At 34.9% G+C, this 13,226-nt stretch overlaps 1 protein-coding gene across 1 annotated transcript; it reads right to left on the minus strand.

Moving 5' to 3' along the window:
• Positions 1-7,508: 7,508 nt before the first annotated feature.
• LOC129233728 (putative nuclease HARBI1) lies at positions 7,509-8,627 on the minus strand. Its single transcript, XM_054867704.1, has 2 exons — positions 8,453-8,627; positions 7,509-7,870 (listed from the first exon to the last, which is right to left on the minus strand). The coding sequence occupies exons 1-2, from the start codon at positions 8,625-8,627 to the stop codon at positions 7,509-7,511; spliced, it is 537 nt and encodes a 178-aa protein (XP_054723679.1).
• Between the last annotated feature and the right edge of the window lie 4,599 nt (positions 8,628-13,226).

Raw genomic sequence — 13,226 nt, forward strand, 5'->3', positions numbered from 1 at the left:
AGCAAGAGAGCGTATCGGCAGCTAAATATTTCACTTCATTGTTCCTTGTACTGCGTATTGTGTTTGTTTTTGCTATTTTCTTTTTTGCAACTTTTTCTTGCTGCCAGCCATTGGAAATTAAAAAAAAAAAAAAAAAAGATGAACTACGAATTAACCATTTCAGAACACAATAAAAATAAGAGTACCTTTTTCTAAAAATGAATTGGTATTCTCATTCAAGTCTTCAGTTTCTATACGTTCTGGAACTGAGAAAAGGCGCATAATTTAAAACCATTTTTGAAATCCACTACTAAATTAAAAATCCAGAAAATTAAAAAGCGCAAAACCTTTAAATTGAATATATATATATATATATATATATTGTGCACTTTTTGTAAAGATTATCAAGATTATTTCGTCTCATATGATTAACGAGGGATTTTCCATTTAAGAACACAATTAAAAGAGATATTTTTAGGAGAATGAATTGGTATTCTTATTTTAGGTTTCAGTTTTTATACGTTCTGCATTTCATAAAAGAGCACAAATATTAAACGTTTTCGAAAATCATTGCTAAAATTTGAAACCTCAAAAATCGTGCTTTAGAAAAAAAAATAAATAAATAAAACGGAAAAGTGTACTACAGATTGCAAAACACGCTGGAGTTGCCTGAATGCAATGTTGGAACGCTTTCGTAAGCTCAAGGAATACGTTCAAAATCTTTAACTTACTAAAAGTCTTACTATGTTTTTCTCCGAAGTTTAAAGTAATGAAAAAGACATAACATTTTGCTATCTTATCTGCAGAAAGAGCCTGCCGATGACTTTGTCATCGTGGAACTGGTATCATAAATGTGGGTAGTACCTCTAAAATTAAATTGAATGAATTAACTGAGCAATTAAATATTCGGTACGACTCTAAAAGAGACGACAGAAACTTGAATGCGCATAAAATGACTCGCAAGACAGTGCAGTACGTTAAGCTACAGGAGTTGTTGAATGTCTCTTTAAAGTGAAACGTAAAATTAGCGAATTCGTCAAAAAACTTTTACTGAGACTGCGAATTGGTGAAACCAATCAGCATTCATCGCCCCTTCCTGTAATGAATCAAATGCACTGATTACAATGGCCATCGTTAATGAAGCAACAAGGGTATTCTTAATGCATGCTTAATTGGATACAGCAATACATAAATCAAATAGACATAGTTATTAACCAAAATGTGAAAATCTTTAGCAAACACCAAGCATAAGAAAAGAAAAATCTACTTCAGAAGGTGAAGAAGTTAATGGGAATCTTTTGCTGAATGTCCACAGTTATTTAATCTCATTAAAATAACTGCAGTGGAGACGTAGTATACGTTTTCGTTAAAAGCATTATGTTTTGATTAAAAAAAAAAAAAAAAGCTTCCCATCTCAGACGAGCGAGGCTTTGTTAAGATGAATTAGATGTATTTAGGGACACGCTTTTGGGTATCAAACGATGCTATTTGTTTTCTGACTTAGCAGTGTTCTACGATTTATGTACGGAATTCGAGAATACTATACTAATTCAAGTAACGCAGTCCTTCTTATAAAGCACAACGTTTTCTATTTGACACTAAACTAACTTTTATGAAGAATAAAATAATCCAGTGGGATCCCGGGTTCCCGCGGGATTGGCTCCTTACATTCCCAAAATCTTGCGGAACTGAATTCGGCGCAGAATTTGGAACCCTACACCCCGTTTGCACTGGCGGAATTAAGCCGCTTAGTTTTCAGCTAACCTACTGCGCATTCACTTAGCGCATCTCAAAGCCGCTTCAGTTGAGCGACACTAGGAAGCCGCTTAACAAGACATTCGTCGCTTAAAGATGGCTGCCTCCTTGAGCTTAAAGCGGAAGGACAATTGGGCAGACGATGAAACGTTTGCCCTCGTAAATACATGGCATGAGAATCTTGCAAATTTAAGAAAAAGTAAACGCAACCGTGTGGTTTATGAAGGAATGAGCTGTTCTTTCAAAACATACGGATTTACACGGAGTTCTGCAGAGATCTCGAAAAAAATACAAAACTTAAACCGGCGTTACAGGTGAGTGATTTTTTCTATTTATTTATGTATGCATTTGTACAATATTTTTTCTTGCAATAAATTGTGTCAATGTAAATAAGAATTTTCAAAATTTATTCGTAAACATAAAGGTTTTTTTTTATTGTTTACAATTAGAGACGTACCGAGTAGCACTATGGCCGAGTACCAAGTACTCGGCCGAGTACCGAGCACTCGGCCGAGTCACGGAGTACCAATTATGTTTTAAGAAGAACCACTGAAACACATGTGATGAATTTTGAACTTATTGGAATAGTAGTATAGACCTCCTAGTTCATATAATAGTTTTAAAAACTAAATTCCTGCTGAAATTTAATTGCTCATTATTTAGAAAATTTTGTTGTCAAAAATTACAAAAAAAAAAATAAATAAAATAAATAAATAAAAGTAAATAAAGAAAAGGTATGATTAATCAAGTTAGAATTAAAACAAACTATACCAATCTATTATAGTTCTAGTCCGGTCAACATAAATAATTTTTGAAAGCAAAGAAAACAAATGCACTACAGACACTTGTTTCTGCATTACAAGGAACAAGGCCGGCAGGGCAGCTGCCCCGGGGCCTCCACAACAAAGGGGCCCCCACAATAAAATTTTTACAAAATATCCTAACTTGTGCTGATTGAAAATTTATGTGATATAATACATGTGTATCAAAATAGTCGGATATATATCAAAGTATGGGATAATTTTGAACCCTGATTAGGGGCCTCCACACTTCCAAATCCGGCCCTGAAAAGGAACGTCTTTTTCAGGGCGTAAAATGTGAGTTAAAGAATGCAAAGACATTCCACAAAAAAATCTGCCTTTTGTCGGATGCCTTTAAATCTGTGAGTCACATTTTGCGCATTGAAAAAGGAATTCCTTGTAAACCCAAAGCACATGTCCATAATTCCATTGAAGGATTACAAACTTCATTAATCTCAAAATTTAAATTTCATTTGTAAATTTGAATTGTAAACAAGGGCACCCATATAAGGGGGTAAGGGGGCTCAAGCCCTGCCCCACCCCCCTTAGAAATGAGAACTTCCTTTCTTTTAATGCTTTTTTCTTTGCAAAAATGTATTTAAAAATTCTTCTCCAGCCATTAATGAATAAGTTATTAAAGGTCAAATTTTAAAATCTTTTTACTGTACTGAAATCCGTTTCCATGTAGAAAATACTCTAAACCATGGAGAAAAATTTCACATTGGGCACCCTTGATTGTAAATGATTGCAGAATATTATATATATGATTGCGCTTTTTATAAATATTAATATCTGTCATGGAAATATTGCTTTTTTTGCAACTACTCGGTATGGGCCGAGTACCTATTCAAAGTTTGGCCGAGTACCAAGTAGTTCGCGAGTACTCGGTAAGTCTCTATTCACAATCCCAGATGTTATAGAAGTGGTTCCGCCTAAAAACACGCCATTTTCCCATAGTCAATTAATTTTGTACAAAAACCTATCTAGCTGCACAAATAATAAAGGACAACAAACCGGGCCTTTTTCTCCATTCCTTTCATGAATGATATTTTACTATTTCTACTTGTCTGATTTGGAACTGTATTTTTATACTTTGAATTTGAGGGATTAAAATAGAAATTTGACATTTTAGCGTATTGCTAAAGCATTTTCTCCAGTTTTAGCATTTTTGCTAAAGAACTTATAAACTCGGCTGAAACATTGCATTGCAATGATAAGTTTGTAATGATCATTTTGATATTAGTTTATAATAATTTTTGAGCAGATTTTAACCCCCACTCCCACAGTATGTAAAGTTCATACACTTGAATACAGTGCCATACTTAGGGAAAAGTAGTATTTGGGGTAACTCACCTTTGTGGGGTTTACAGGAAGTCCCCAAAAAAAGCGGTAGTTTTTAAACACATTTACGTTACAGTGACATTCCTTTTTAACATGAAAAATTAAATGTATTGGGGGACAAAGCTCCCTTCTCCTCTGCCCAGGGTTACAGTACTGATTATGTGCATATATTAATCTGGTTAATTACTGAACTAAATATCTAGTGATGCATTTGAATGCTTAAGATTTGAAGCTGCATATCATTTACAAAAAAACCTTTGGTCGCCTCTGAAAATGCTTTTGTACTTCTAGGGAAGAAAAAACTAAGATTGGCACAACTGGAGGAGAACCGTCCAAATGGAGATTTTTTCAAGCGGTGCATGAAGTGATTGGGGTGCTACCGTGCCAAGATGCATCGTCAACGGTGGAAAGCATGGACAACAGCTTTCTGGCCGATGAAAATAGTGAGCAATAAGGATATTAAAAAACACTTAAAATTTATTTGCATAAAATCTAAACCATGCGCATAATTTATTTATTTATTTATTTTTTGCAGCATCTTTAGTGACAGACATGTCTCTTGAAGAGGACTGCCAGGAAGGTGGAGCATTACCAAATCAAGTGCGTAGCATAAGTCCTCATTATTAGCATTGTATTACTTGGACCAGTTATATAAAAAATGTATCGAGTGGAAAAACTTAAAATTGGGGGGGGGGGGGAATCTTATTATATTGTTTAAAAATTGATATTTATTAAAGAAATCATAGAGGGAATGTGATTTTATTTCAGATACAATTTCATTCATAACACCTTTTGTATTAATAAATTTTGCCAATTTGCTTCTTGGTTGGCATTTGCAAAAAAAAAAAAGAAAAGAAAAGTTTTAGAGTTTTTATGCTTTGAATTGCTTGATCAGCTGTGGATGTCATGTTAATACCAAGAGTAAAATGCTGCTTATTCTTCTCAGTAAAAATTTGCATGCGGTAAGTTGTTGATAGTTTTAGTTGATACGCTATGAACTATGTTGACTTGTACAAAATGGCATCACCTTGCAAGGTTTATTTCTAATTTCCTCTTTTCTGCCTCTCAGAGTGGAGTGCTACCCTACGTTTCTGTATAATTATTAGTTCTCTGGATGCGTACAGTCATTTGTCGTTTTTTGTAAAAGCAATTTAGAGGGTATGTAGTTTTCTTCAGTATTTATTTTATTTTTTGAATTGTCAGCTACCTGCTGCAGATCCAGTAGAAGATGTTGGTGTCAGTAGTCCCCGGCCTGAACTTCCCGAGCTGGAACCAGTAGCTGGTCCATCAAATCAAGAAGATTCTGTTGCACCCCAGGTTAGCAATTTTTTAATTAAATGTTGTACACGGCAACTGAAATTCTTAATTTTGAAGAAAATCACTTCATTATTTTGTTCATATTGCCGAGTATTTGTCTCCTAATATCCAGTATTCAATTTTTTGACTGTTCAATAGATGTTAAAATATATTGCTAGCTCCTTTTGAAAAAGCAGACTTCCTAATATTCATTTTTAGCAATTTGTTTCATTATAGTTATTCTCAAAAACTTTTTAGTTTTTACTGTCGTGGGCACCGCAGAGGAAGACAATGAGATAGGACTTCAACACCCTCTTGTAGCGTCACTTAGGTTATTTTGCCTTAACCCCTCTTATTCATTTTTTTTTTTTTTTTCAGAGACCAAAGAGAAGAAGAGTTGAAGGAGGGAAAAAGACCCGATTTTTGGGCGAATTGTTACAAAAATTCAATAACATACAGCAGAATTATAACGATAATTCGAAAGAAATGCTGAATATAATGAAGCAATCTGTAGAAAATGACGCCAGTATTATTGAAGTTTTAAAAGAACAAACAAATGTGCTGAGGAATTTGTTAAATAAATGATTTTAATTTTGTAGTTTTGTGTTATTAATAATTGTGTTATTAATAAGTTTTGCATGTGTAATTAATAGTTTGTGTTTATAATAATTATTATATATTAATAATTTTTAATTTGTAGAATGAAACCAACTGTGTTTTAATAGTGGATTATCTGTACTATTAGGCTTCAATACTTGAGAATGAAAAAAAAAACATGTAAGTCATGACTTTAAAACTCGTTTGCTACGTAAAATGTTTTTTCCCCATATTTCGCAGAATCGAAAGTTTTACTTGATTTGTAAATTTTTGTTCGGAGGACATAAATCTAATTAAAATAAAAGTGCCAAAAATTACCTGATAAAAATCTCACCAAATATCCAGTACTCGGCAAATTTTTATTTTGCATTAAAGTTTTCAATTTTAATCGAGACATGGGGGCCTAGAAAAATAGTCTTAAGTTTATTTTATTGAATTTTTATTTGTTCCATAGTTTTTTTGAATGTTTCTTTGACAATATGATTGTACCCCGTTAAATCCATTAAAATATGCATCAAGGTGGGTAATTTTCCGGTGCTGTAATGCTGTTAACAAATGACTCAGTCCTGTATCATGTATAATTTTATGTGGAAGGAGAATTTATTTTTGAAGAACAATTACTACGTAAGCTGTATTTGAGCACCAAATCAACCCTGCTCTGATAAAACCAAGTAGTCAATTAAATTAGCTCGTTTCACATGTACTGACATTATTAAAGCATGGGGTAAAATTGGTACGAAGAAGTTCACTATACAGAAAGTGAAAAATACTGAAGCAAATTGAACTATGCCTATAACATATCTACTCCTTACGTATAGGTATTTGTTATGTATGCATGATCATATTTCATTTTTTGTTAACAATGAAGTTCATTTCTCCGTGTAAGAAAAGGGTAGGTATATCAAAAAGAAGTTGCTGCATCCTCCCAAAAATACGATTCGGCACATTTTATCTGACGCTATAATAAATTTCTTTTATATACCTATACTGCTATTCTAAGCACATAAGTGGTATCTGATTGTTTTATCAAAATCAAGTTAATGTTAGGAGGTGATTCCTTGTAACATATTTTACCAATATGCAATTTTTTGGGCATGGAAAATGCAAGATTTAAAAAAATTGTGAAAAAGTGAAATCTGGATTAGATATATGGAGGAAAACTTGAAAAAAGCTTCTCATTTTTGAGGTGAACTGTAGATATAACTTTCAAACCTTAGCGCAACAACATAATAAATTGCATATATGTAGGTATGTGCTAAGTCTACCCATTATTTATTTCATTCGAAACATTGTGAAGTTTATCCTCACAACAATTCAAGTTTGAGGGGCTCCTGGACATAGGTTTCACTGTTGCATTATTTTAAACAAATGAAATAAACAATCTGAATTTTAAAAAAGGGTCTTTTTATTTTAAACATTTAAAATAATTTTATATCTTATCAAGGCAGCGTTACATACTTGTTTAAAAAATGTGCAAACTTTAAATTACAAATGTTAGTAATGGTTGAGAAGCAGGACAAAGTTCTTGAAAAATTTATGATGTTGAATACAGCAAAAACTGACAGTTTGAAATGTGAAGATCAATGGTCAATGACAAAACTGTAGGTTACTTGAGAAATTTAAAAAATAAACTATTATCAAAATACAATTAAAATCACTTTGTAAACTAACTAATTTAACATATATGTAAAAAACAACATCAAAATTTTGTACAAAAAGGTCTATCTACATATATACATTTTAAGAGGCAAAAAAATTAGCAATAGCTTCTCTAATGCGCACTGATTGTTCATCAGTGTCTCCTTCCTCGGTATCTTGATTTGGAAGAGCTTGGGGAACACTCCATGTTGGGTCAACATCATCACTGTTTAGTTCACAGAGGTTGTTTAGAATGCAGCAGGCTTGTATAATCTTCGTTGTGTTTTTGATGGAAAAATCCATTTGTTGAAGACAACGAAAACGAGCCTTCAGCCTTCCAAAAGCATTTTCTACAACAACTCTAGCTCTAGAGAGTGTAGAGTTGAAGTGTTTTTGATACTCTGGCATTTGGAGCCTCTGTATGTACGGCTTCTGCAGAAAAGGCAGCAACGGAAATGCGGAATCTGCAACCAAACATGCAAGGACACTAACATTGTTTAGTATTCTGTTTAGAGGTGGGAGAATGGTGCTTTGGCGGAAAAAACGATATAAATTTGAATTTTTAAATACAAAAGAATCATTATTTCTTCCCGTAGCCCCCACGTTTATGTATAGGAACTTGTATTTTGCATCCACCACTGCTAGAAGTATTACACTGTAAAAACTTCTATAATTGTGATAACAAGTTGCGTTTTTTTGGGGGGGTTTTATTTGAATGTGGGAACCATCAATGGCTCCACAACATTGAGGAAAGCCCCAAATATCTTCAAATTCTCCTATTAAACGAGAAACTTCTGCTGTGCTAGATGGAAATGTTATCACTTCTTTAAGAAGATTGTCCACAAGTAATGAGCAGAATTCCAAGACACATTCACATACTGTGGATTTGTGAACTCCAAATAGGCTGGCAATCGTCCTATATTCTGCAGACGAGCCTAGTTTGTAGAGAGCAATTGCAACTCTCTTGCCAAGAGGAATGGGATTCCTGAAATTGCTCGCTTTCCTCTCAAGTTCCGATGATCGATCACAGAGTTCAAAGTACATACTTTTGGTTATTCGGAAATTGCTTTTCCACTGCTCGTCCGTGAAAACAGTGGCAATTCTTTCGTACCACTGTGATTCTTTTGCCAGAGACCATGAATCTGGACATCTTGTACTGTCCGCCAGTACCAAACTCAGCATCAGTAACTCTTCAAGAACTTTGTCCTGTTTTTCAATCATTAATAATATTCGTCGTTTGAAATTTGCACGTTTCTTAAACAAGTATGTAAGATTAGCTTGATAAGATATATGAGCTATTGCAACTTCGTTGTTCATGATGAAGCTGCGAATAGTAAATAGAGGTGCCGATAATTACAGTCACAGTCACGGCTGATTCAGAAAACAATACATTTTTTTCATTCGACGCCACGGCGCAGTGCTCAGATGGAGAGGAATAGAATCTAAATTCCTTCTCTTCCACAGCATAAACACAGTTACAGTTAATTTACCATTCCATTTAAAGTCGCGGTTTGCAGTTAAACTTTAAGTGCGTTCTCTAGTGCAAACGACCTTTAAAGTAAGTGCGCTTAACTCGTAAGTGCATTGATGGGTTGAGCGCGCTTAGCTCGCAGTGCAAACGGGGTGTAAAGGCCCAAAATTTTCCTGCGTAAGCGCACTGGAGCAGGTATGAAGGGTTCGCTATTAGTTAAGCTGATTCGCGCTGGCTTTGGCGGGCAAGAGGTAGCAAAGGCGCGAAAAAATGGTGAACAAAAACATAGTATAACGCGTGATTTTTTAATATTTTATTAGGGGTACTATTACGAGTTAAACCTTACAAAGCCAGACACTTAGCACGCTGGCTTTGCGCAGCCAGACACTTCAAAGCAGGTAAAAAATGGTGCACAAAAACATCATAGTATCTACTAGGAGTTACGCCTTACAATGCCAGACACTTCGCACGCTGGCCTTGCGCAGCCAGACACTTCAAAGTTGGGAAAAATCGTGTCCAAAAACATCATAGTATAAAGCGTGATTTTTTTTTATTTTGTAAATGGTGCTGTTAGGAGCTTAATTCATTTAATTAAATAGCGCAAAAAAAACCCTCCTTGTTTCCCGCAGTGTGCAAGAAGTAGCGTTTGCAAAAAAAAAAAAAAAACCTCAATATTTTAATTAAATTAATTACGCAAATATGTAACGTAAAATTATACAGCGAAACGTTCGGCGGGGGAGGGATGATTCAAAAAAGAAAGCATTCCTAAGTTAAAAAAAGGAAATAAAAAAGCAAATGCTACCGTTTGCATAAGCAAAAGAAAGAAAAAAAAAAAGAAACGTTGCAGCGAATTAGATTCAATTACTCAATATCGAATCGAAATCTAGGCAGGACGTCAAAGCAATTGGAAGGAACCTTTTCGCACTATTATGACGTCACAGCTAGGTTGTGAAAGGAAGAAAGTTTATTCCCCGTGGGCCATTGCAGGAAGATACGATGTGTTTTAAAAAATTGTAAAAAATGAGCAATTGCATATTTTTGGAAAAACATTCTTAAGAAGGTGAAATGTTTTTACTACTACATATTAAATTTTCTGAAAGAAATCTCGCACCTTTTGTGGGATGGGTTTAGAAAGATTTAAACGCAAAAAAAAGCGAAAAATTAAGGGTTTTTTTCGAAGTTTCATTAAAAAATTGAAAAAAAAAAGCTATCGCATATATTTGAAAACTTTCTTCTTCTGAAGAGGGATAAATGTTTTGACTACTACATACTAAATTTTCAGAAAGAAATTCCCATACTTTTTGCGGAATGGGTTTAGAAAAAATTAAACACAGGAAAAAACGCAAAATAAAGGGTTATTTCAAAAGTTCGTAAAAAAAAAACAAAATCTTCAAATTTTTTCGGCCCTCATATTTGAAATTAAATTCCCTGCACTAATGTTAAAAAAATATTTTCCCGGCGCGATTGGTTAGGGGTCTGTAACAAAACAAAAAAAAAATAAGAAAAAAAATAATCAAAAGTTTAGAATTTGGGCTTCGAGGTGCACATAATAAAATAAACATTAAGATAATAGCTTCTTATGACGGTCACTGCTCTTATTATATTTTATGTACTGATTTTTCTGTGAAGAAGGTTCATTTCATTCATATATCTGAGAATGACACATCCATCTTGTATGCAGTAATATACTATTACAACTTCACTTAAAAATGCGGCGAAAATCTAATTGAAAATTAAACATTTTCTGAATAATTCGGTTGACACCGATTGATTCTTTTCAGTTGCAGAAAAATCGGAGGTGGACGAAGACGTCGCAGTCTCAGACTCTGATACAGAAGTTTTTTTTTTTTTTTTTTAACTTTGCAAAAAAGACAACAATATTTTATCACCCGAAGCTTTATTGGTTTTGTCATAGGAAGTCCTTTTCTTACAAAACGCGGCTTTTTTCTGCACAGTTTCCGTCTAATAAAAAGGGCTAACTTACGGGAAGTTTCGCGCAAACACGAAACTAAAATTTTACATTTCTTGCACGACACAAAATCCAAAACACTCACTTAAACTTTTTGAATTAACTATTTACAGCACATTTACAAATAACTCAGCACGAACAAAAACGAAACGGTCTAAAGATCACAATATAAAGGAATAATAATTTACAAATACTTTACATAAAAATATTTACACACTTAAATGTTTTATCAATAAATTGCCTGCAGTTTTACAATAACTATCATAGCGATCGGGTGGCAGACACTTCTTTTGTTACTTTTCATTTTTCGCCGCCTGATGAACAGCGCCGTAGAAAAACTGTCTCAAGTGCAGCTATATATCAATAGAAAAATAACATATAATGCCACAAAAAAAGGAATTCAAAAATTTTATTTCTGGTTTCGTTCTGGTTTTTTTTTCAAGCAGTCATTTTCACTACTCAAATTCAATGAACCTTGTAATGATTGCAAAGTATTGTCGCAGATTAAGGGAAAGGGTCGCGACCGTCATGACCCCTCCCCCCCCCGCTCCTTGTATCCACTTCCCTTTATTCTTCTGCCCAAAAAAAATTTAATTCGAAATTTTTTAATTCGATTAATTTTTTTATTTTTTCAAGCAAACATTCAAAAACTGTCATGGGTTTGGGGGGGGGTCATGACCCCCATGACCCCCCCCCTTGTATTCGCCACTGACGAAAAGGTTGACCAGTAATACGATTTTTCATATCTGAGTCGCTCCTCGTAAATGTGATAAAGAGTCTATGTAGGTGTAAATAAAAGTGCGACAAATTGAGGAACGACCCTGTACGGCAAAAGCCGTACCTATACAACAAAAAAAGATACTCAGTAAGTCAGTCTTCCCGCAAGTTAGAACAGGATTAAATATGTAATGTATTAGTGCCAAGAAATGAAAGGTGTTATTATCACACTTCATAAAAATACATAAAGTTGCTCACTTTTTCCCCAACTTTGAAGTGTCTGGCTGCGCAAGGCCAGCGAGCGAAGTGTCTGACATTGTAAGGCGTAACTCCTCATAGCACCCCTTACAAAATATAAAAAAATCACGCTTTATACTATGATGTTTTTGGACACGATTTTTCCCAACTTTGAAGTGTCTGGCTGCATAAGGCCAGCGTGCGAAGTGTCTGGCATTGTAAGGCGTAACTCCCAGTAGCACCCCTTACAATATAAAAAAAAATCGCGCTTTATACTATGATGTTTTTTTTGCACCATTTTTTCCCTGCTTTGAAGTGTCTGGCTGCGCAAAGCCAGCGTGCTAAGTGTCTGGCTTTGTAAGGTTTAACTCGTAATAGTACTCCTAATAAAATATTAAAAAATCACGCGTTATACTATGATGTTTTTGGACACGATTTTTCCCAACTTTGAAGTGTCTGACTGCGCAAGGCCAGCGTGCGAAGTGTCTGGCATTGTAAGGCGTAACTCCTAGCAGCAGCACCCCTTACAAAATATAAAAAAATCACGCTTTATACTATGATGTTTTTGGACACGATTTTTCCCAACTTTGAAGTGTCTGGCTGCGCAAGGCCAGCGTGCGAAGTGTCTGGCATTGTAAGGCGTAACTTCTAGTAGCACCCCTTACAAAATATAAAAAAAATCACGCTTTATACTATGATGTTTTTGGACACGATTTTTCCCAACTTTGAAGTGTCTGGCTGCGCAAGGCCAGCGTTCGAAGTGTCTGGCATTGTAAGGCGTAACTCCTCATAGCACCCCTTACAAAATATAAAAAAATCACGCTTTATACTATGATGTTTTTGGACACGATTTTTCCCAACTTTGAAGTGTCTGGCTGCGCAAGGCCAGCGTGCGAAGTGTCTGGCATTGTAAGGCGTAACTTCTAGTAGCACCCCTTACAAAATATAAAAAAAATCACGCTTTATACTATGATGTTTTTGGACACGATTTTTCACAACTTTGAAGTGTCTGGCTGCGCAAGGCCAGCGTGCGAAGTGTCTGGCATTGTAAGACGTAACTCCTAGTAGCACCCCTTACAAAATATAAAACAAATCACGCTTTATTCTATGATGTTTTTGGACACGATTTTTCCCAACTTTGAAGTGTCTGGCTGCGCAAGGCCAGCGTTCGAAGTGTCTGGCATTGTAAGGCGTAACTCCTCATAGCACCCCTTACAAAATATAAAAAAAAATCACGCTTTATACTATGATGTTTTTGGACACGATTTTTCCCAACTTTGAAGTGTCTGGCTGCGCAAGGCCAGCGTTCGAAGTGTCTGGCATTGTAAGGCGTAACTCCTAGTAGCACCCCTTACAAAATATAAAAAAAATCATGCTTTATACTATGATGTTTTTGGACACGATTTTTCCCAACTTTGAAGTGTCT

Source organism: Uloborus diversus, unplaced genomic scaffold (genome assembly GCF_026930045.1).
Source record: "Uloborus diversus isolate 005 unplaced genomic scaffold, Udiv.v.3.1 scaffold_665, whole genome shotgun sequence".
Taxonomy (NCBI): Eukaryota; Metazoa; Arthropoda; class Arachnida; order Araneae; family Uloboridae; genus Uloborus; species Uloborus diversus.